The sequence below is a fragment of the Symphalangus syndactylus genome, chromosome 2 (genome assembly GCF_028878055.3).
Source record: "Symphalangus syndactylus isolate Jambi chromosome 2, NHGRI_mSymSyn1-v2.1_pri, whole genome shotgun sequence".
NCBI lineage: Eukaryota > Metazoa > Chordata > Mammalia > Primates > Hylobatidae > Symphalangus > Symphalangus syndactylus.
In genome coordinates this window covers 101,020,731-101,043,899 of record NC_072424.2, presented here as the reverse complement: position 1 = coordinate 101,043,899, position 23,169 = coordinate 101,020,731, and the positions used below count along the sequence as shown (strand labels likewise).

Sequence of the window (23,169 nt, the reverse complement as noted above, 5' to 3'; positions counted from 1 at the left end):
CTGCAGGGAAGTTCTTTTCAAATACTTTGGGGCTCAAAGTTCTCTTGTAAAATCAGGTATTTTCCCCATAATTCATAGGGGTATTGGTGAGACTTAGGTTAAAACACATATGTCAAATCTAGTAACCTAGTAGCGTACCTGGCACAGAAAAATATCTCATTGTAGTTCTCATAGTTGTTGCTGGAAAAGTAACTTTATCGTAAATGAATAAATCATAGGACACCTTCAAGGTAATATTCACTTTGACTGTAAAGCTAGACTGAAATTTTTAAAATGCTGTTTATGATTTTACTTTTTATAATATAAACACACAACCTACATCACAAAATATACATTATGAATTAATCTTTTGTATGAAGAAGAAACTGAGATTCCAACCATCTATGAAAAATGCTGTGAATATGTTTCTAGTAAATTGTTTTGCAAATGTACGATAAGGGTGTTGAATATATTCCAGTTATCCAAATTTAGAAGTGGTGGTTTTATCATTTTTCTTTTTATTATTATTATTATTATTATTATTATTATTATTATTATTATACTTTAAGTTCTAGGGTACATGTGCACAATGTGCAGGTTTGTTACATATGTAAACATGTGCCATGTTGGTGTGCTGCACCCATTAACTCGTCATTTACATTAGGTATATCTCCTAATACTATCCCTCCCGCCTCCCCCCACCACAAGACAGGTCCCGGTGTGTGATGTTCCCCTTCCTATGTCCAAGTGTTCTCATTGTTCAATTCCCACCTATGAGTGAGAATATGCGGTGTTTGGTTTTTTGTCCCTGCGATAGTTTACTGAGAATGATGATTTCCAGGTTCATCCATGTCCCTAAAAACGACATGAACTCATCCTTTTTTATGGCTGTATAGTATTCCATGGTGTATATGTGCCACATTTTCTTAATCCAGTCTATCACTGAGGACATATGGATTGGTTCCAAGTCTTTGCTATTGTGAATAGTGCCACAGTAAACATATGTGTGCAGGTGTCTTTATAGCAGCATGATTTATAATCCTCTGGGTATATACCCAGTAATGGGATGGCTGGGTCAAATGGTATTTCTAATTCTAGATCCTTGATGAGTCTCCACACTGTCTTCCACAATGGATGAACCAGTTTAGAGTCCCACCAACAGTGTAAAAGTGTTCCTATTTCTCCACATCCTCTCCAGCACCTGTTGCTTCCCGACTTTTTAATGATCACCATTCTAACTGGTGAGATGGTATCTCACTGTGGTTTTGATTTGCATTTCTCTGATGGCCAGTGATGATGAGCATTTTTTCATGTGTCTGTTGGCTGCATAAATGTCTTCTTTTGAGAAGTGTCTGTTCATATACTTCGTCCACTTTTTGATGGGGTTGTTTGTTTTTTTCTTGAAAAATTGTTTGAGTTCTTTGTAGATTCTAGATATTAGCCCTTTGTCAGATGAGTAGATTGGAAAAATCTTTTCCCATTCTGTAGGTTGCCTGTTCACTCCAATGGTAGTTTCTTTTGCTGTTCAGAAGCTCTTTAGTTTAATTAGATCCCATTTGTCAATTTTGACTTTTGTTGCCATTGCTTTTGGTGTTTTAGACATGAAGTCCTTGCCCATGCCTATGTCCTGAATGGTATTGCCTAGGTCCTGAATGGTATTGCCTAGGTTTTCTTCTGGGGTTTTTATGGTTTTAAGTCTAATATTTAAGTCTTTAATCTATCTTGAATTAATTTTTGTATAAGGTGTAAAGAAGGGATCCAGTTTCAGCTTTCTACATATGGCTAGCCAGTTTTCCCAGCACCATCTATTAAATAGGGACTCCTTTCCCCATTTCTTGTTTTTGTCAGGTTTGTCAAAGATCAGATGGTTGTAGATGTGTGGTATTATTTCTGAGGGCTCTGTTCTGTTCCATTGGTCAATATCTCTGTTTTGGTACCAGTACCATGCTGTTTTGGTTACTGTGGCCTTGTAGTATAGTTTGAAGTCAGGTAGCGTGATGCCTCCAGCTTTGTTCTTTTGGCTTAGGATTGTCTTGGCAATGCGGGCTCTTTTTTTGGTTCCATATGAACTTTAAAGTAGTTTTTTCCAATTCTGCGAAGAAAGTCATTGGTAGTTTGATGGTGATGGCATTGAGTCTATAAATTACCTTGGACAATATGGCCATTTTCACGATATTGATTCTTCCTATCCATAAGCATGGAATGTTTTTCCATTTGTTTGTGTCCTCTTTTATTTCATTGAGCAGTGGTTTGTAGTTCTCCTTGAAGAGGTCCCTCACATCCCTTGCAAGTTGGATTCCTAGGGATTTTATTCTCTTTGAAGCAATTGTGAATGGGAGTTCACTCATGATTTGGCTCTCTGTTTGTCTGTTATTGGTGTATAAGAATGCTTGTGATTTTTGTACATTGATTTTGTATCCTGAGACTTTGCTGAAGTTGCTTATCAGCTTAAGGAGATTTTGGGCTGAGATGATGAGGTTTTCTAAATATGCAATCACATCATCTGCAAACAGGGACAATTTGACTTCCTCTTTTCCTAATTGAATACGCTTTATTTCTTTCTCCTGCCTGATTGCCCTGGCCAGAACTTCCAACACTATGTTGAATAGGAGTGGTGAGAGAGGGCATCCCTGTCTTGTGTCAGTTTTCAAAGGGAATGCTTCCAGTTTTTGCCCATTCACTATGCTATTGGCTGTGGGTTTGTCATAAGTAGCTCTTATTATTTTGAGATATATCCCATCAGTACCTAATTTATTGAGAGTTTTTAGCATGAAGGGTTGTTGAATTTTGTCAAAGGCCTTTTCTGCATCTATGGAGAAAATCATGTAGTTTTTGCCTTTGGTTCTGTTTATAAGCTGGATTACAGTTATTGATTTGCATATGTTGAACCAGCCTTGCATCCCAGGGATGAACCCCACTAGATCATGGTGGATAAGCTTTTTGATGTGCTGCTGGATTCAGTTTACCAGTATTTTATTGAGGATTTTTGAATTGATTTTCATCAGGGATATTGGTCTAAAATTCTCTTTTTTTTGTTGTGTCTCTGCCAGGCTTTGGTATCAGGATGATGCTAGCCTCATAAAATGAGTTAGGGAGGATTTCCTCTTTTTCTATTGATTGGAATAGTTTCAGAAGGAATGGTACCATCTCCTCCTTGTATCTCTGGTAGAATTCGGCTGTGAATCCATCTGGTCCGGGACTGTTTTTGGTTGGTAAGCTATTAATTATTGCCTCAATTTCAGAGCCTGTTATTGGTCTATTCAGTGATTCAACTTCTTCCTGGTTTAGTCTTGGGAGGGTGTATGTGTCGAGGAATTTATCCATTTCTTCTAGATTTTCTAGTTTATTTGCATAGAGGTGTTTATATTATTCTCTGATGGTAGTTTGTATTTGTGGGATCAGTGGTGATATCCCCTTTATCATTTTTTATTATGTCTATTTGATTCTTCTCTCTTTTCTTCTTTATTAGTCTTGCTAGCAGTCTATGAATTTTGTTGATCTTTTCAAAATCAAGCTCCTGGATTCATTGATTTTTTGAAGGGTTTTTTTGTGTCTCTATCTCCTTCAGTTCTGCTCTGATCTTAGTTATTTCTTGCCTTCTGCTAGCTTTTGAAGGTGTTTGCTCTTGCTTCTCTAGTTCTTTCAATTGTGATGTTAGGCTGTCAATTTTAGATCTTTCCTGCTTTCTCCTGTGGGCATTTAGTGCTATAAATTTCCCTCTACACACTGCTTTAAATGTGTCCCAGAGATTCTGGTATGTTGTGTCTTTGTTCTCATTGGTTTCAAAGAACATCTTTATTTCTGCCTTCATTTTGTTAGGAACCTAGTAGTCATTCAGGAGCAGGTTGTTCAGTTTCCATGTAGTTGAGTGGTTTTGAGTGAGTTTCTTAACCCTGAGTTCTAGTTTGATTGCACTGTGGTCTGAGAGACAGTTTGTTATAATTTCTGTTCTTTTACATTTGCTGAGGAGTGCTTTACTTCCAACTATGTGGTCAATTTTGGAATAAGTGCTATGTGGTGCTGAGAAGAATGTATATTCTGTTGATTTAGGGTAGGGAGTTCTGTAGATGTCTATTAGGTCTGCTTGGTGCAGACCTGAGTTCAATTCCTGGATATCCTTGTTAACTTTCTGTCTCGTTGATCTGTCTAATGTTGACAGTGGGGTGTTAAAGTCTCCCATTATTATTGTGTGGGAGTCTAAGTCTCTTTGTAGGTCCCTAAGGACTTGCTTTATGAATCTGGGTGCTCCTGTATTGGGGGCATATATATTTAGGATAGTTAGTTCTTCTTGTTGAATTGATCCCTTTACCATTACATAAAGGCCTTCTTTGTCTCTTTTGATCTTTGTTAGTTTAAAGTCTGTTTTATCAGAGACGAGGATTGCAACCCCTGCCTTTTTTCTGTTTTCCATTTGCTTGGTAGATCTTCCTCTATCCCTTTATTTTAAGCCTATGTGTGTCTCTGCACATGAGATGGGTCTCTTGAATACAGCACGCTGATGGGTCTTTACTCTTTATCCAATTTGCCAGTCTGTGTCTTTTAATTGGAGCATTTAGCCCATTTACATTTAAGGTTAATATTGTTATGTGTGAGTTGGATCCTGTCATTATGATGTTAGCTGGTTATTTTGCTCATTAGTTGATGCAGTTTCTTCCTAGCCTCGATGGTCTTTACAATTTGGCATGTTTTTGCAGTGGCTGGTACCAGTTGTTCCTTTCCGTGTTTAGTGCTTCCTTCCAAAGCTCTTGTACGGCAGGCCTGATGGTGTCAACATCTCTCAGCATCTGCTTGTCTGTAAAGGATTTTATTTCTCCTACACTTATGAAGCTTAGTTTCACTGGATATGAAATTCTGGGTTGAAGATTCTTTTCTTTAAGAATGTTGAATATCGGCCCCCACTCTCTTCTGGCTTGTAGAGTTTTTGCAGAGAGATCAGCTGTTAGTCCGATGGGCTTCCCTTTCTTGGTAACCCGATCTTTCTCTCTGGCTGCCCTTAACATTTTTTCTTTCATCTCAACTTTGGTGAATCTGACAATTATGTGTCTTGGAGTTGCTCTTCTTGAGGAGTAACTTTGTGGTGTTCTCTGTATTTCCTGAATTTGAATGTTTGCCTGCCTTGCTAGGTTGGGGAAGTTCTCCTGGATAATATCCTGCAGAGTGTTTTCCAACAATTCAGTTCTCCCCATCACTTTCAGGTACACCAATCAGACATAGATTTGGTCTTTTCACATAGTCCCATATTTCTTGGAGGCTTTGTTTATTTCTTTTTACTCTTTTTTCTCTATACTTCTCTTCTTGCTTCATTTCATTCCTTTGATCTTCAATCACTGATAACCTTTCTTCCAGTTGATTGAATTGGCTACTGAGGCTTGTGCATTCGTCACATAGTTCTTGTGCCATGGTTTTCAGCTCCATCAGGTCATTTAAGGACTTCTCTACACTGGTTATTCTAGTTAGCCATTCGTCTAATCTTTTTTCAGGTTTTTTAGCTTCTTTGCGATGGGTTCGATCTTCCTCCTTTAGCTTGGAGAAATTTGATCGTCTGAAGCCTTCTTCTCTCAACTCGTCAAAAGTCATTCTCCATCCAGCTTTGTTCTGTGGCTGGCGAGGAGCTGCATTCCTTTGGAGAGAGATAGGCACTCTGATTTTTAGAATTTTCAGCTTTTCTGCTGTTTTTTCCCCATCTTTGTGGTTTTATCTACCTTTGGTCTTTGATGATGGTGATGTAAAGATGGGGTTTTGGTGTAGATGTCCTTTCTGTTCATTAGTTTTCCTTTTAAAAGTCAGGACCCTCAGCTGCAAGTCTGTTGGAGTTTGCTGGAGGTCCACTCCAGACCCTGTTTGCCTGGGTATCAGCAGCAGAGGCTGCAGAACAGTGGATATTGCTGAACAGCAAATGTTGTTGCCTGATCGTTCCTCTGGAAGCTTTGTCTCAGAGGAGTACCCTGCTGTGTGAGGTATCAGTCTGCCCCTACTGGGGGGTGCCTCCCAGCTAGGCTACTCGGGGGTCAGGGACCCACTTGATGAGGCAGTCTGTCCGTTCTCAGATCTCAAACTCCGTGCTGGGTGAACCACTACTCTCTTCAAAGCTGTCAACAGGGTCATTTAAGTCTGCAGAGGTTTCTGCTGCCTTTTATTTGGCTATGCCCTGCCCCCAGAGGTGGAGTCTACCGAGGCAGGCAGGCCTCCTTGAGCTGCAGTGGGCTCCAACCAGTTCGAGCTTCCTGGCCGCTTTGTTTACCTACTCAAGCCTCAGCAATGGCAGGCGCCCCACCCCCAGCCTCACTACCACCTTGCAGTTTGATCTCAGACTGCTGTGCTAGCAATGAGCGAGGCTCCGTGGGTGTGGGACCCTCAGAGCCAGGTGGGGGATATAATCTCCTGGTGTGCCGTTTGCTAAGATGGTTGGAAATGTGCAGTATTAGGGTGGGATTGACCCAATTTTCCAGGTGCCATCTGTCACAGCTTCCCTTGGCTAGGAAAGGGAATTCCCTGACTCTTTGCGCTTCCCAGTGAGGCGATGCCTCGCCCTGTTTCGTCTCATGCTCAGTGGGCTGCACCCACTGTCCTGCACCCACTGTCTGACAAGCCCTGGTGAGATGAACCCGGTACCTCAGTTGGAAATGCAGAAATTACCCCTCTTCTGTGTCACTCACTCTGGGAGCTGTAGACTGGAGCTGTTCCTATTTGACCATCTTGGAACCCATCCAAGAGGAGTGGTGGTTTTAATAACTGATACCTATGCCTCTTTCCCTAACATCCATTTTTTTTTTTTTTTTGAGATGGGGTCTTGCTCTGTCACCTAGGTAAGAGTGCGGTGGACAGATAATAACTCACTTGCAGCCTCAAACTCTTCAGCTCCAGTGATCCTCCTGCCTCAGCCTCACAAAGTGCTGAGATTACAGGAGTGAGCCACTGCATCACGTCTCAAAAATTTTAGTGTTATTGAATATTACTATTCAACTTAAAATGTTTCTTCAAATGCAAAATTAGCATTATTTAATTGGCAGGCAATTGACATTGTATATTCATTTTTCCACAAAATATATAAAGTAAGGTGGAAATACAACCAGGCTTTTTCTCTGTAATAATTCTTACTTTGAGGAGTCCCATTTTGCCTTGTTTGTGTTCTTGCTTATATGTTCCATTATTTTATGTGTATTTCTGTGCCAGAGAAACAATATATCTTTCTTCTCAGGAAGTAACCATTACTTTTCTTTTTTTTAAAATAGTTTGACCTGACACTGGTTTAAATGCCTAGCAAACTTATTTTTTAATAAGCATCTTTTCCTTTTGACAAGTTTATTTTTAATTATTTCCATGTGTAGTATGTTGGCTAATTCTTTATCTAGAAGAGCATTTTTTCATAGGTTTCTCTAAAACCCTACATGACTTGAAACCAAATTTGGTTCAAGAATAAGGAATAGAGATTAGGCAAAGTAGAATTCAAAGCTTTATGTCTAAGTGACTAAGAAGTAGAAATCAGGTGGATTGCTGTAGATTACTGAGGTCCCTGACATCTTTTCAAGCATTCCATTAAGTCAAAACATGTTACATATTGACCCTAAGTCACCATTTGTCTTTCCCCTCTCCTATATCTTCTCCAGAACCTAAATAACTTATGAGTATATCATTGTGTTTAGAAAATAGCTGCTTTAATTTCAATAGTGGTAACTATTGATAGATATAATTCATGAAAAATATTTTGGGGTCCTTAATATTTTAAGATTATAAAGGAATTCTGTGAAGAAAAAAGTGAAAGCCACTGCTCTAGAGAATAAAATGTAGAACCAAGATAAGATTGCTTGCTGAGAATGCGAAATCTGCATTTTAGTATAAAATTTGCAAATTCATTTATCAAGCCTACATAATTAAGAATACACATAATTATATACCATACCTACCATTGGTACTGAGGTTGGACTTTACATTTTCTCATATACTTGGAATTTTTATCAGCCAATTGTAATTAGAGTCCATATTTATTAGAGTCCATACACACGCAGTCTCCTAAATACCAACAGATCAAGTCTTTAAATCGTCTGTGTCTTCAACCTTATAGAACCAAGTCCACCCTTGACTCCAAAGAGATGAAGACTTAACACATGAACCCTGTTAAAAATCCCATTGGCTGTGAAACTTTTTTGACCCATGGCTGCAGAACAGTATTGGAGATAAGTTCAGGCAGAGAACAGAGGTAACTTCTTACTTTTTCAGGCATTCCACTTGATCACAGAATAACACTTTTCTTAAGTGTTGAAACAGAAAGTTATGTGAAATGAGGCAAATCACGGATTTAGGACAAAGGAGAAAGTCCTTCAGTTAACCAGAAAATACAAAGACTACTTGACCAAACAAAATCCAGGACTTTCTGTTGTAATCATTCTAATTTTTAATAAACTGATAGCTATTTAAGAACCCTGGTGTCAGTAGGCCCAATTCAATAAATATTAAAGAGTTATACAAAACCTAGTCCTTGATTAAAATGACAGCCATACAGACAAGATGGCCCGTTTTTTCATGACTCTGTTAGAGTGCAGACAACTGCTTGGATAGGAGCATGGATTCACTGCTATCTCTGATTCCTCTGGAATCTGTTGCTATGTAAGCGAAGAATGAAGTCTAGAATTTGAAAGTCAAGATAGTACAATTTTATTCTTCAATGCTAGAAATAACTAACTTACACTACTTATAATGTTTAGGCAAACATAAAAAATATTATGCTTACCTCTTCATTGTCTTTATTTTCAAAGACAACTAAGTAACTTTTCATCACCACTGAGGGAGAATAGATTGTTAGAAGTGCAGAGGGACACATTTAGCACCCCCTCTCATTTTAAAGGGGTTAGTGGAATGCCTCCTCCTTCATTTCTGTTCTGCACAAGTGTGTGGCTCATGCATAACTTGACTCTGTCAGAGCCTGCCAGCAGGTATGTTAGACAACATAATGCATGGGTACTAGAATCAGAGAAGTGGGTTTAGAAGTTCATCCTCCAGAGGCAGTGATATGGTTTGGCTGTGGCCCCACCCAGATCTCATCTTGAATTATATTTCCATATCCCCACATGTTGTGGGAGAGACCTGGTGGGAGGTAATTGAATCAAGGGGGCAGTTCTTCCATGCTATTCTCACAATAGTGAGTACGTTCTCAGGAGATCTGAGGGTTTTATAAGGGGTTGTCCCCTTTGCTCGGTTCTCATTCTTCTTCTCCCTACCACCGTGTGAAGAAGGACATGTTGACTTCCGTTTCTGCCGTGATGTAAGTTTCCTGAGGCCTCTTCAGCCAGGCTGAAATGTGAGTCAATTAAATCTCTTTCCTTTATAAATTACCTATCTTGGGCAGTTCTCTATGGCAGTGTGAAAACAAACTAATACAGGCAGAATGGCTTAGTGATTAACAGCACCATCTCTGGAACCAGAATGCCATAGTCTTAAAAACCAGTTCCTTCACTTCTTATAGCTCTGAGACATTGAATCTCTCTGATTTTTAATTGTCCCACCTATAAAATAGGAACAATAAGAGTATATTCCTCGCAGATTTTCTGAGGAGGTGAAAAGTGTTAACATTTATAAAGTGCTTAGAACAGTGGCTGGCACATAGCAGGTGTACTATTCATGGGATAAATTTCAACCCTCTTTCAAGAGGCGCTGATATAGGCAGATTTGGATTGTTATTGTTCTGGCTCTGCTACTCACGAGTTTCGTGACCTTGGGCAGCATTTAACCCCTCTCTCCTCTATTTGTACGTTAGATTCAATATAAGAGTCCTCACATCGGAGGTTGCAGTGAACCAAGATCGCGTCATTACATTCCACACTGGGTGACCGAGTGAGATCTTTTCTCAAAAAGTAAACAAACAAAAACAAACACACAAACAAAAAAGTCCTTACCTCATATGGTTATTGTCAGGATGAAACGTGTTAACACATATGAAATAACTTAATAGGGCCTAGCATGTAGAAAGTCTTAAGAAATAATAACTGTTTTGCCATAATTAAAAGTGGTGATCTCACACTTTACCACAATTTACCCAGTTTTGCCCATTAACTTGATGCATATCACTTCTAACCTTTTCAGACATCTTGCCGGCTCTGTCTTGTTTCCTACTAAGCATTTGCAACTGCATGACTGGCCTAGCACCACAGTTCAACCCATAGAGAATTGAACTTTTCATTATCCCCAGCAAATATCAGTGTCCCCTAGGGACTTCATTGTAGTTGGGAGTGGCACCACTGTCTTTCTCCAAACTCAAATAACATATCGTTATTTTCCTTGTAATACTAATCTCTTGTTCTTACTTGTATTTAATTCTATTTCATTCTTTTGGCAAAGCGTTTTTTTGTATTTAACTCCTTCAGTGACTCCTACTTGGAGAATGTACTATTTCTGTGCTATTAGAACACTTGCCAAATTGCATTGTCCGCATTCATTTTCTCATGCTCTAGTCTTATTTATTTCTACCAAGTACATCTTTAAAACATTATCTCTTGAGCAACCTTGACTAGCTATGAAATTTAGTTGGGGGTACTTAGCCTGATGTATAAAATGTTCCACATGATAATCTTATCCAAGTTTTCCAGAACATCTCCTCTACTCCCTGAATATCTCTGTCCTTTGCTGTCTCTACCCTTTTTTCATATTGTTGCCCTCACTTTAATTTTGGCATCTCCTTCTTCAAAGTATTATAAGTCCCATTTCAAATTTTACTTCCTTCATTAAACATTTTCCTGACTGTCAGACAAAAGCAGGTCACTCTTTAAAATTTCATTGGCACATTTTGACACTCCTTTCACTGCCATGATTCTACCTTTTCAGAGTCAAATTGTTTTATCAAAACTACCACTCACTCAATATGGAAGTTGTAAGAATAAGTGGACAGTAAGTGCCTTATTCCTTTCTTGAATTTTATTCCTAGTTCTGTAAACGTTTGCTGCCAAGTCGCTTCCACAGAAAATGCATCTCTATAGCAACTGTCCTAGGCTCGCCGTTTACTTTCTTGGGCTTCTGTCTCCTGAGCAATTGACATGTGACTCAGCTCTTGCCAGCTTTTATCACTTATAGCCAGTTGATGCTGGATCAGAATATAGAATTTGAAGACACTGAGGTCTTTATTCCTTCCATTTGTATTTATTTTTCTAGTGGTAATAAATGGATCCAAAGAATAAGTTTCAAGTGTGCTATAATCTATAAAAATAAAATATATGTTCCTTGTGGACACAGACTTTGCCTCATTTTATTTTTGTACAGAACTTGCATAGGAATTAATAGGATCTTTTTACACAATTAAGATATTATTTGATTTGTTTTGGAACTAATATCATTTTTAAAATATAGATATTAAGTTATTTCACAATATCATATAATGGTTTGTACTGTTCCATTATTTATAGCAGTTGATTAAGCAGTTCAAGACCATGGTCATTTTATCTAGTATTTAATTGAGTTAAATATATTTTTAAATATTATTTAAAACTGATCAGATCAAAACTTTAATAATATATAGTAAAAATTATTCTAGTAATTTTGTTTCTTTTTCTTTTGTGTTCTTCTACATAATAGCATTTTTCTATAAAGGTCACATTGCTTTCCTATTAGAGGAAATTTGCATACTGACCCTATCTTACCCCTTTTTCATTTATTAGTGAACAGTTGGTATGCAAAATCTAAATAAATAACACAAAACTGACCTTCTTTCAGATAATTTCAAATGTTAAAAATTAAAGCATCATTCCATTATATTGCACTAGAATTATCTCAGACTTAAAATTACTTCCACATTATTCCAATGTGTGCTTGTAAGTTGAATGCAGAAAAGATCAAGTGATTTACACAATATAACTCAAGTCATTGTACATGTATTTGAGCTTTAGTTCAAATGTAGTATCTTCCTTTCCCCACTAATTGTATTGAGGTATAAGTGACAAATAAAAATTATATATATATATTTGACAAACAATGTGATATTTTGATATACATATACATTATGAAATAATTACCAAAATCAAGCTAATTAACATGGCCATCACCTCACATAGTTACCAGCATTCTGTGTGTGTGTGTGTGTGTGTGTGTGTGTGTGTGTGTGTATGGTGAGAATATTTAAGATCTACTCTCTTAGAAAGTTTCAAGCATACAATATATTTGATATATATTTGGATATATACCCAGAAGTGAAATTGCTGGATCATATGGTAGCTTCTTCTTAAATGTGTTGAGGATGACTATTGTCTAGTGGTAAAATAAATAAATAAACAAAAAAATTTTTGAGGAACCTCCATACTGCTTCCCATAATGGCAATACCAATTTACATTCCCATTCCTATCAAAAGTGAACAAGAGTTCCCTTTTCTCTTAAATCCTCACCAACACATCTCATTTGACTTTTTGATAATCACTATTCTAACAGATTTGAGATATCTCATTGTGGTTTTATTTCATGATAATTAATAATATAGGGCATCTTTCCACGTGTCTGTTAGTCATTTGTATATGTGTTTGGAAAAGTGTCTGTTCAGGTCCTTTGCCCATGTATTTGTTTTTTTGCTATGGAGTTGTATCAATGTCTTGTGTATTTTAGGTATTAACCTCCTTTGGATATATGGCTTGCAAATATTTTCTCCCATTTCATAATTTGCCTTTTCATTTTGTTCATTGTTTCCTTTGCTGTACACAAACTTTTTAGTGTGATATAGTTCCAATTGTTTATTTTTTGCCTTTGTTGCCTACGCTTTTAGTGTCAGATTCATAAAATCATTGCCAAGACCAATGTTAAGAAGCTCTTCCCTTGTGTTTACTTTTAAAAGTGTTTCAGGTTTTACATTTAAGTCTTTAAATCCATTTTGAATTGATTTTAGGGTGGTGGAAGATAAAGGTTCACTTTCATTCTTTTGCACATAGATATCCAGTTTTCCCAACAGCATATATTGAAGAGACTATCTTTCCCCTATTGTTTATTGTTAGTACCTTTTTCAAAGATTAGTTGACCTATGTATATGCATGGGTTTATTTCTGGGCTTTTTAGAATTGTCAAAAAGGCTAAAATCTAATCAATCTGCTAATAAATTTTGTGGGTAGACACTGATCTCTTTATCTAGCCTGTATGTGTGAATCCATTTACTTTAACTTTCCTAAATTCTATAAATGATTATGATTTTTGAAAGGAGCTTTAGGAGTCAGAGGAGGAGGGAAACCTGGGGGTGGGTGTTGGAGGTCACCACAGGTCTTTTCCCTAAGTAACCTTTACCAGCCTGATTATCACAGTGCAGCACTCATCATTTTCTCCACATCCTCTCTCCAAGTCGGAGAAGAGCCTGTTTTGGTCAGAAAGCTCTTATTTATGGAGACTGTAGGTGCTGAGTTTGTAGATTCAGGGATCTCGTGACTCTTAAAAACCTTTAAATATAATACTTCCTCTTTGGGAAAACTGAAAAATTGACTGTGATTCTATGTGCCTTTTTCCTGTACTCTAGAAGATGTTGAAGATGTACCAGCTTCAAAGAAAGCTAAAGGTGAGTTTGCTGTCTTTGGATCATTTACAAGTTTTCTCTCAAAGCTATAAGGTTTTTGGTCTGTCTTTTTTTTTTCCTAGCTATTCTTATCTAGTCCTCAGCTTTTCTAGGCAATGTTTACATGGTAGGCTTATTTTCAAAACAAACAGCTTTTTAACATTATTTGGAAAATATACATCTTTTCACATATTAAAAACACTAGTTGGGTATTGATTTATTTACAATTATCAGATGCATTTATTGGCCAATCTACAGGAATAATACTTCAAAATCACTAGTCCATTAAGAATTACAAGAATGCCATGATTTTATTAAGAAGACTTGAGATGAGTCACCTATATTAGCAGAACCATCAGGAAGGAAGGAAGGAAAGGAAGGAAGGAGGGAAGGAAGGAAGGAAGGAAGGAAGGAAGGAAGGAAGGAAGGAAGGAAGGAAGGAAGGGAGGGAGGGAGGAATGGAAGGCAGGACTCAACCCCTGCACTCTTCCAGCCCAAGCCAGACGACAAAAAGTCAGGAAAACCTGCAATCTCCAGATGTATGAACTTCATAAAGTTTTTCCAGGACACAATTTCTCCATCTGTAGAGTGAGGGCTTCAGCTAACTTGATTTTTTTTCTGAAAGGTTCTTGGCTTTTTCATTAAGGCTGCTATAAAATAGGTATTATTTTAAAAAAAACTTTTATTTTAGGTTTAGGGGTACATGTGTATGTTTATTATATAGGTAAACTCATGTCATGGGAGTTTGTTGTACAGATTATTTCATCACTCAGGTATTAATCCTACTATCCATTAGTTATTTTTTCTGATCCTCTTTCTCCTTCCACTCTCAACCCTTGGGTAGGCCTCAGTGTCTGTTCCTCCCGTCTTTGTGTTCATGTTTTCTCATTATTTAGCTCCCACTTATAAGTGAGAACATGCTGTATATGGATTTCTTTTCCTGCATTAGTTTGCTAAGGATAATGACCTCCAGCTCTATCCAGCAATGGGATTGCTGGGTTGAATGATAGTTCTGTTTTTAGCTCTTTGAGGAATCATCACACTGCTTTCCACAATAGTTGAACTAATTTACACACCCACCAACAGTCTACAAGTGTTCCCTTCTCTCTGCAAGCTCACCAACATATGCTATTTTTTGACTATTTCATAATAGCCATGCTTACCGGCGTGAGATGTTATCTTATTGTGGTTTTGATTTGCATTTCCCTAATGAGTAGTGATGTTGAGCTTTTTTTCATACGCTTGTTGATTGAATGTATGTCTTCATTTGAAAGGTACCTGTTCATGTCCTTTGACCACTTTGTAATGAGATTGTTTGCTTTTTTCTTGTAAATTTGTTTAAGTGCTTTATAGATCCTGGATATTAGACCTTTGTCAGGTACATAGTTTGCATATAAAAAATAAGTATTTTCTCTTCCACTTCTAAATTTGTCTGCAGGCAGTAAGTATTTGCCTAAGCATTGATCTAGCCAACAAAGTATAAATTCTTTGCCAGTGCCCACAATTAACTAACAATATGGAAAATAGTGCTTTGAGAAAAGACACACAGGATGGGTACCTTATCAAATAAAAGTTGAGATTTAGACTTGTATTAAGATACCTTTCTGAATACTATATTATTTATATATATATATAAAATTATTAAGAACAGCCACCCTAATAGGTTTTTTACTCATAGATCAGTGCTTCTAAAACTTTGTTGTTTATACAGATCAACTGTAGGTCTCCTTAGAATTAAATGTCTGAGTTAGAACCTAAAAATCTGCATTTATATAAATAAATCAAGTGATGCTGAAACTACTGGTATATAGATCACACTCTGAGGGGAGCAGCTCTATAACCAATTGAAAAATTGATAAGATCTATAAACCTAACTTTCAATGAAACACACACACTAACACACATATACACACACACACACACACTCTCTCACAACTTCTAATTATTTCAGTGTTTTATAGAAAAACCCCCAAAATCCCATTCGTGGATACCAGTTAAGAACTTCTAATCAGAAGAAAGGGATTCAAAGGAATAGTTTCAAGTTATCCAACACTATATAAATTTGCGATGTATATTACTGCAGCAAAAATAAATAAATAGTCAGTGAATCAGATGTAAAAAGGGAAGAATGCAGGATACTGGGCTGCTGCTCTACTTTCATGGCAAGGATGATTATGAAAAACATATGTCTCTCCAAATTTGGAATTATTTTGACTAAATTGTTCATCTTTAGCCAGATTTTATCCTTACCAAATTGTAACTCTGAGCATCAAAGATCCCTTCTCAGGAAAGGGATGCATGTCAATTATCTTCATTAGTGAATATCTGACACATCAGGGCCAGTTTTCCTATTTAAACAATTGTTTGTAGCATGCCATTTTTTTCATGGGCTCCCTTTCTCTCTCTGGCTCTTGCCTATTAAATTTTATAGTGAAAATATGAATAGAATCTGTGTACAAATCTGGAGTATACTATAAAAAGGGTAACTCCTGTTTCTTTCATAGTGTGCTTCTGTTTAGACATTCTCAGTCCCATATATATTTATATAATAGCTGTAAATGTACAAGTTATTTACTTTTATATTTTTTATTCACTAGAAGAAACTGAAGACGTGTCTCCCACAAAGAAGCAGAAAAGTAAGTTTATAATGAGATTAAAAGTAATAAATCATTCTATATTAAAGATGCTACATCTATGTAAAAATGTTAGACTCTCTTAAGACCAGCATTCAAAGAAAAATTCTTTTAGCATAGACATGAAGAATAACATTAAAGTAGGTCATTTATGTTTTAAAGAGAAGCGTATCACTTTTGTGTTAGGCAAGAGGCAGATAGTTGGAAGAGTTACAAGTAATGATTGAAGTGGCGTTTATCGCAAATCCTTCTACATATTTCTGATCCTTAGTACTCTGGCTGAATCTATGCTTAAATGTATGTTACCGCCTGCTTTATAATAGGACAGCTGAAGTAATATGCCAAACTTTTTATATCAGGTAGAAAAAAATGAAGAAATAGGTTTTAGCAATTCAATTGCTTGGAAACTCCCTTCTAAGATTCAAGATTCTTTTTGATTTTTCAAGATATATGGTATGTTCTAAATATTCAATCTTTGGGATCATTTATTTTAGAATCCAATCAATATTCATATGCAGTTACAAAACTCAATGCCCAAGTTTCTCATTACTTCGGTTCTTCCAAATTAGACATTTTAGTTCATATGGTAAAGCAATAAATTTTGAATCTACATATGCATTAAAGTCGTTGCAGAACAGAATAAAGGAAGCAATTTTTGAAATAGGTATAACTGAAGTTTGTGTCACATAATGCTTTTAAAGTAAAGAGCTAGATATTTGTCTGAAGAAATGATGTCTCTTGATTCTCCAGTGCTTTTTGGGTGTATTTGTGTAGGAAATTACTAAAATGTCCCTTACAATAGCAAATGCCTCCTGCTCTGTATTAATAGGTGATTCATTAGACAGATACTGAATGCCTACTATGTTCCAAGTACTTCTTTGGATGCTGGAACTACTGCAGTAGATAGACACATATTATAATCCTTCATATAATAAGGTTGTGAGAAATATAGGGAAATAAGCAGAGTCTTATGATACTTTTGAGTAATATTACAAAATCCATAAGAAAAAGAATTATAGGTCAATCTGGACATATTTTCATTTTATATAGCAACACTTTCCCAATTATTAACCTACTGGTAATAATTTGTGGCTATGTCACATAAACATTTGAAATCTCATATATTTTAAATAACTATTAAAATATAATTCAATGAGACAGGTGAATTGTATCAATGCCAGTTTCCTAGTTGGAATATTGTTCTATAGTTTTACAATATGTTACCATTGAGGGAAGCTAGGTGAAGATATGTGGGATCTTTCTGTATTAACTCTTACAATTATATGTGAATCTACAATTATTTTAAGGTAAAAATTTTAATTAAAAACAAAACACAAATACTTTTAGTAAAATGGTGTCAAATATTCTAACCTCAGTTGGGGGATCTATTGCATCAAAATGATATTTGCTATCTTCATCTAACAATAAGGCAGTTCTATAGCCTGATATTCATGAGCCTTTAATTTAAGCTCTAATATTTGCAGTCATAATAATATTTTTATGAGTAGCTTATTCAACATCAATTAAATAAATGTGTCAAAACAGTGTCCACTTCTGATAAGCAGCTGGAAGGCAGCCTGTCATTGATGGGCCCTTCTACTTTTAGCACTGGGTTGCCATTTCTCCTTGCGCAGGGCCGGCTTTACTACTGTCCGTCTTGTAGCCTGCCTAACCCCCAAGCTCCCATAACCTCCACAAACTTGAACAGAGGGGAGTTGTATTATTGCTTCTGTTTGAAGATAGAAGAAAAGAGAAATCATTCCAGATGAGATGCATTGGAAAAGAGAACTAAATTCAAGATTCTTCAAACTATTGTCATCCCTGAAAACCCAGTGACCCATGGAAATGGAATCAGAATACTCCCTGGTTGCTTCTCCAGCTTCCTTTTTTCCTATCCTTTGCTTTATTTTACTTCATAAACCCCTAGTCTCATATGGATTTGGCCATCTTCCTTATCTCCCACACACCACTAGCTTTAATTATCATTCTTCTTTCCTGGCCTTCTGCAAAAATCTATGGCTGGTTGACAGAATGCAAATGGATAGGATAGAAAACACTGGAAGTTTGTAGGAGATGCTAAACTCGCCGTCTTTTACCAAAGCTGCTACCTGGGAGCACTGGCTTACTGAGTCCAGAGTCCTTACTTGCACCACACTCCCTTAACTTTCCTGTTTTGCTTTCTACTCAGAACTGCTACCTGGCTGCTACCTTTGTTGCTAAAAGAGCAACCAACCCACCTTAGGAAAGCTCTTGCCTCTAAAGTAAGGGCAAATAAAACTTCTAGATGTTGGCACCACCTCTCTGTGACATTATAAAACACACACACACACAGTCTGTTGCTTTTCATATTGATAAGCTCATGTTTTGAAACCTGTAACTATGTCTCTATGATTGCTATGCACATCAACAGATGTCTATATGATCAGAACTTTGACTTTCTCTGCCAGGCCATTTTTATTATCACTTATTAAAGGCTTATTATGTACCAGGAAGAATTTTAAGAGCACATGTAACTCATTTAACTGTCATAATATTTCTGTGTGGTTTTCGTTGTTTTGATTTTATACATAAAGACTCCAAGACACAGTGAAGTTTAGTAACTTGCCAACAGCTATGGAGGCTGATGGCAGAATCTGTGACCTTATCTGCCACACTGTACTGCCTCACTGTGTTTTTTGCTCATGTTCTGCATGCTTTAACAAACTGTCATGCTCTGTTCCTTAGGTCCCATCAGTTTCTTCCAGTGTGTCTACTTGGATGGGTACAATGGCTATGGATTTCAGTTTCCTTTCACTCCTGCAGACCGCCCTGGAGAGAGCTCTAGTCAAGCAAATTCTCCAGGACAGAAGCAACAAGGACAGTAAACACACATGTATGACCCTTACAAATGCTTTAAGATTTTAAAAATGTGATGTTTTGTCCACAATAGTTCAGGCAATTAAGAATATGCAACCCAGAGAATTTCTGTGAAAACATTTTGCTCTTTGGCCTGGTGTGGATGGAAATGGTGGCCAAATGGATTGAGTGATAAGCAGACATGTTTAAGGGTCTAAGTCTCAAGAATCTGTTATGTGTGTTTGCTGCAGTGGGAGGGAGTGCTTGTATTTATCTTATTTCCAGTCACTATAAGGTTGTACACAAACTAATTTAAAGTTTACTTAATAATGGTATATTTAAAATAATTGACACAATTACAAAATGGAAGTCTTGGCTTCGGTTAGCTATTATTTTTTTAATGACAACATAGACTGTGCTCTAAGTTTAAAAGATGCGGAAGCTTACATAAAAGTGACTCTTTTGCATCATATGGGTATCTAAACTTAATTTACCCAATAAGTTGATGCTTAATGATTTTATTTTATTTTTGTCTATTTCTATTTTAGTTGTGACTTTGCTCTAAGAATGGGTAAGAGTTGTACTACAAACTGCTATAAATTTCTTGTGATACTCTTTTAGAGCTCAAAATATCTCTGAGCTTTAGACATGGTAAGTTGGAGAGTAAATGCTTGATAAATCTTTAAGATACGTCTTGAATGATAATCGGGACATTCAGTCCAGTGAAAATACACCATTCAATTAGGCAGGTCTGGTGAATCATTTGTTTAAAATATTAGCAAATGAGATGTGGAATTCTGAAATTTCTCCAGACTGTGTCTTAATAAAAATGTCACCTGGGTGAAATTTTAGATCAATCACTAAATTTGGGTGACAGATATAAAAATATTTTCATTTCACTTTAACATATTCTTTCTGTGAAGTGAAATGTTTTTCTTTCTCATAATGGCAAAATATGAATGCCATCAAAGTTTAAGGAATTCATTTTAGCCTTAAAAGCCTTCATGAGATGTCTTACTTGTATTTTAGGTAACTGGTCATCAGTGCCAATGACATGGATAACAATTTTTAATCTACTTGACAGTGCATCACTGGGAATGACTGTTATGTTTTTGTCATATTCCTAGTAATATAAATACTCGTGTGCTTTACTACATTGTTTTTATCAACTCTAAAAGTCATGCCTCTGTGACCTTTATCATGTTTACAATTGCAACTGAACTTATGACAAATTAACTCAGGAAATAAATTGAGTTATCCTTTCTAGCATTGCAATTATCATCAGCAAGGCCTGAGATAGCCAGAGCCAATACTAGCCAAGTGATTTATTTTCAAGAATTGCCACTAACTAAGGTTCTTTAGGACCAAGATATAAAACAGTTTCACTAAAAATCATTAGGCTAGGTATCAGTAATACATTCATTACTAATAATGGATTTTTGGAGACTTTTGTGAAAGAAGTTTGTCTCCGCCAGAAGCTGGTGGACCTCATTCATACCACAAAAGCCAGTGTTACATGAACCAGATTAATGACTCTCTTTATGGGGAATGTGGGACATCCTGGAAGTGTATAATTTCAGGAATGACCAGACAGTACCATCTTGCAAAGCCCTTTCAGATGACAATCTAAACTTGTGGGTAGGAGAGTGCATAAAGTTTATTGCTCAACTGCTCCTCCAGCCTGCTCAATTTACTGAGTAAAAAAATAGCAAATATGATAGATGTTTTAGATTTCATAGAACAGAATGGTTTGTCCATTAATTCTTTCATTCAATGACTATTTATTGAATACCTACTCTTTTAGGGCACTGTGTTAGGTGCTGTATTGTATAAGAAAAATATAATAAATTAGATTCCCAGTGCTATTCTGACATAGTGAATGACCTTCAAAAATTTACTAAACATACTATGTTTGTTTCTCCATGAGTAAAATAGGGATATAGGGACAAACAGTCTAATGTCTCATAGAAATACCATGGAGACAAATAAAATATTTTAATATAAATATGATATTAAAGTAAATTTCTGAAGTAATACTTTTGGATATGGCACTAATTTTTCCTCTGACTATTTTACTGTTTCTTTCACTCTCAATATAAAAACTATTTGAGAAGATAAAACATGACATATTTTATTGTAATTAGAATTTAGACAAATCAGCTATAACGTAAACGTTAATAATAATTATGTTTGGCCGGGCGCGGTGGCTCACGCTTGTAATCCCAGCACTTTGGGAGGCCGAGGCGGGCGGATCACGAGGTCAGGAGATCGAGACCATGGTGAAACCCCGTCTCTACTAAAAATACAAAAAAATTAGCCGGGCGTGGTGGCGGGCGCCTATAGTCCCAGCTACTCGGAGAGGCCGAGGCAGGAGAATGGCGTGAACCCGGGAGGCAGAGCTTGCAGTGAGCCGAGATCGCGCCATTGCACTCCAGCCTGGGCGACAGAGCGAGACTCCATCTCAAAAAATAATAATAATAATAATAATAATAATAATGTTTTATCTGATTAAACTTACAATGATCATAGCACTTTAAAGATATTACCTAAACTGTCATTTGTTTGTATGTTACCATCCAATAAAATAGTTATAGATCTTCCAAGTTTGATGCTTTACATTTTAAAAGGAAAAGATAAACGGTTGATCAAGAATCTTTGTCTTTAATGGTTCATTCATAATTCAAGTTATACTGGCCAGGAATATGTAAGCATTTCATAATTGTTTTAGTTATTTTGCACAATTGGTATGCACTACTCCCATTGCATCCCTGCTTTTACCCACCCTTCATCCTCTCTTAATAGATAAAGATCTGAAAATAAGAAATGATTTTTCCTAAGGTTTTTGATTTATATTTAGTTTTCCTAAAGCCTGATAAATCATTATTCAAATGGGGCAATTTTTTTTTATGAACCCTAGCAAAAGCACCTGTATGTTGACTCATTCTGGCATATCTTTTCAAAACTTTTTAACTTCTTGCAGAAATATTTTAGAAACTGATATGGTGACACTGTGTATTTTAGAGATTTAACTTACACCCTTGAGTAATTTTTCTGGAGAAAAAAGCAAAGGAGATAACAAATATTGCTGATAGAAAACTCAGTGACCATATAAGCCAAGTGGCACATAGAGAAAATGAAACTAATCCTTAGAGAAACTTGAAAATTTGCCCAAAGTAACTGACTACTTCAAAACTAGGCCTAGAACCTTGATCAACTAACTCCCAAATGTTCTTCAGTTTTCAGGGTGTTATTACAAATATTGGCTTATTTTTCCAGTATCCCCAAATCCATCTTGCAAATTATAATCGATGATAGACATGTAACCCTCTATGGAAAGACTCGTCTTTTTTCCTACTTGAAAGCTGAAAAGTGCCTTAAGAGTGTGTTGCATTCACTTGCTTTACAGTAAAGAAAATAAATGTCAGAGAGGTTAGGTGGCAGGCCCAAGGCACATTGTTAGTAAGCAGCAGAACAAATGGGATTGAGAGCTCAAATCTTTTTCTAATCCTATTCATATCCTTCCTGCCCTTTGTAACTCCATATGATATCGTTACCATCATAAAAGCTTCCCTTTGTTACTTGCAAACTAATTAAGAAATAGAAACTCAGCACGACTTCCCAGGACCTGGCCTCCTTGCAACATTTTTTGCCCTACTCCTTTCAGGATTATATCAGCACTACCCTGGACCTTTCCTTTCCCCCTCATTAATCATATATGTCCATAAAACATTTAGTTATTACTGTAGATGCTTTCTTTTGTGTGTAAAGACCTTTATTTTCCCAAACTATCCAACTATTGAAGAATCATTAGTCATTAAAAAATATGTGCCCCAAATAACAAGAAAGCAAAAACAACTTTTTTAAATTCAGCTTTTCCGAAGATTCAGGTTAATAAAATAAGAAAGACAAATAATTGTAAAACACACTTGAACTCTAAAGAAGAGCTCAGAATAATTGAAGAAGTGAATTATTACATATTAGTATTTGAGTCATACAAGTTCCAGTAAGAAACACGTGCTATCAAAGCAGTGATAGCAAAAAGAAGGAAATTCTTAGTTTCTCATACAGCCACATCCAGCTCCAGGCTATTTGCCCTCTGCAATGTCATAATTTCACTTATCTATGCTTCTTGTTGAAATATTAACATGAGTTAAGTACTTGCGTTAAGTCATTAGTACTATTTTTTACCCACCACACTTCAAATTCTCTTAAATAAC

The 23,169-nt window shown here is 36.4% G+C and overlaps 1 protein-coding gene across 1 annotated transcript in view; it reads left to right on the top strand.

The window, feature by feature from the left end:
• TRDN (triadin) overlaps positions 1-19,364 on the top strand; it is a 407,513-nt gene extending 388,149 nt beyond the window's left edge. Inside the window, exons 40-42 of the mRNA XM_063621032.1 lie at positions 13,449-13,487; positions 16,082-16,120; positions 18,842-19,364. Of these exons, the coding sequence (XP_063477102.1) occupies positions 13,449-13,487; positions 16,082-16,120; positions 18,842-18,981 (218 nt within the window). The 3' untranslated portion in view covers positions 18,982-19,364. The remainder of the gene's footprint in view (positions 1-13,448; positions 13,488-16,081; positions 16,121-18,841) is intronic.
• The last annotated feature ends 3,805 nt before the right edge of the window (positions 19,365-23,169 follow it).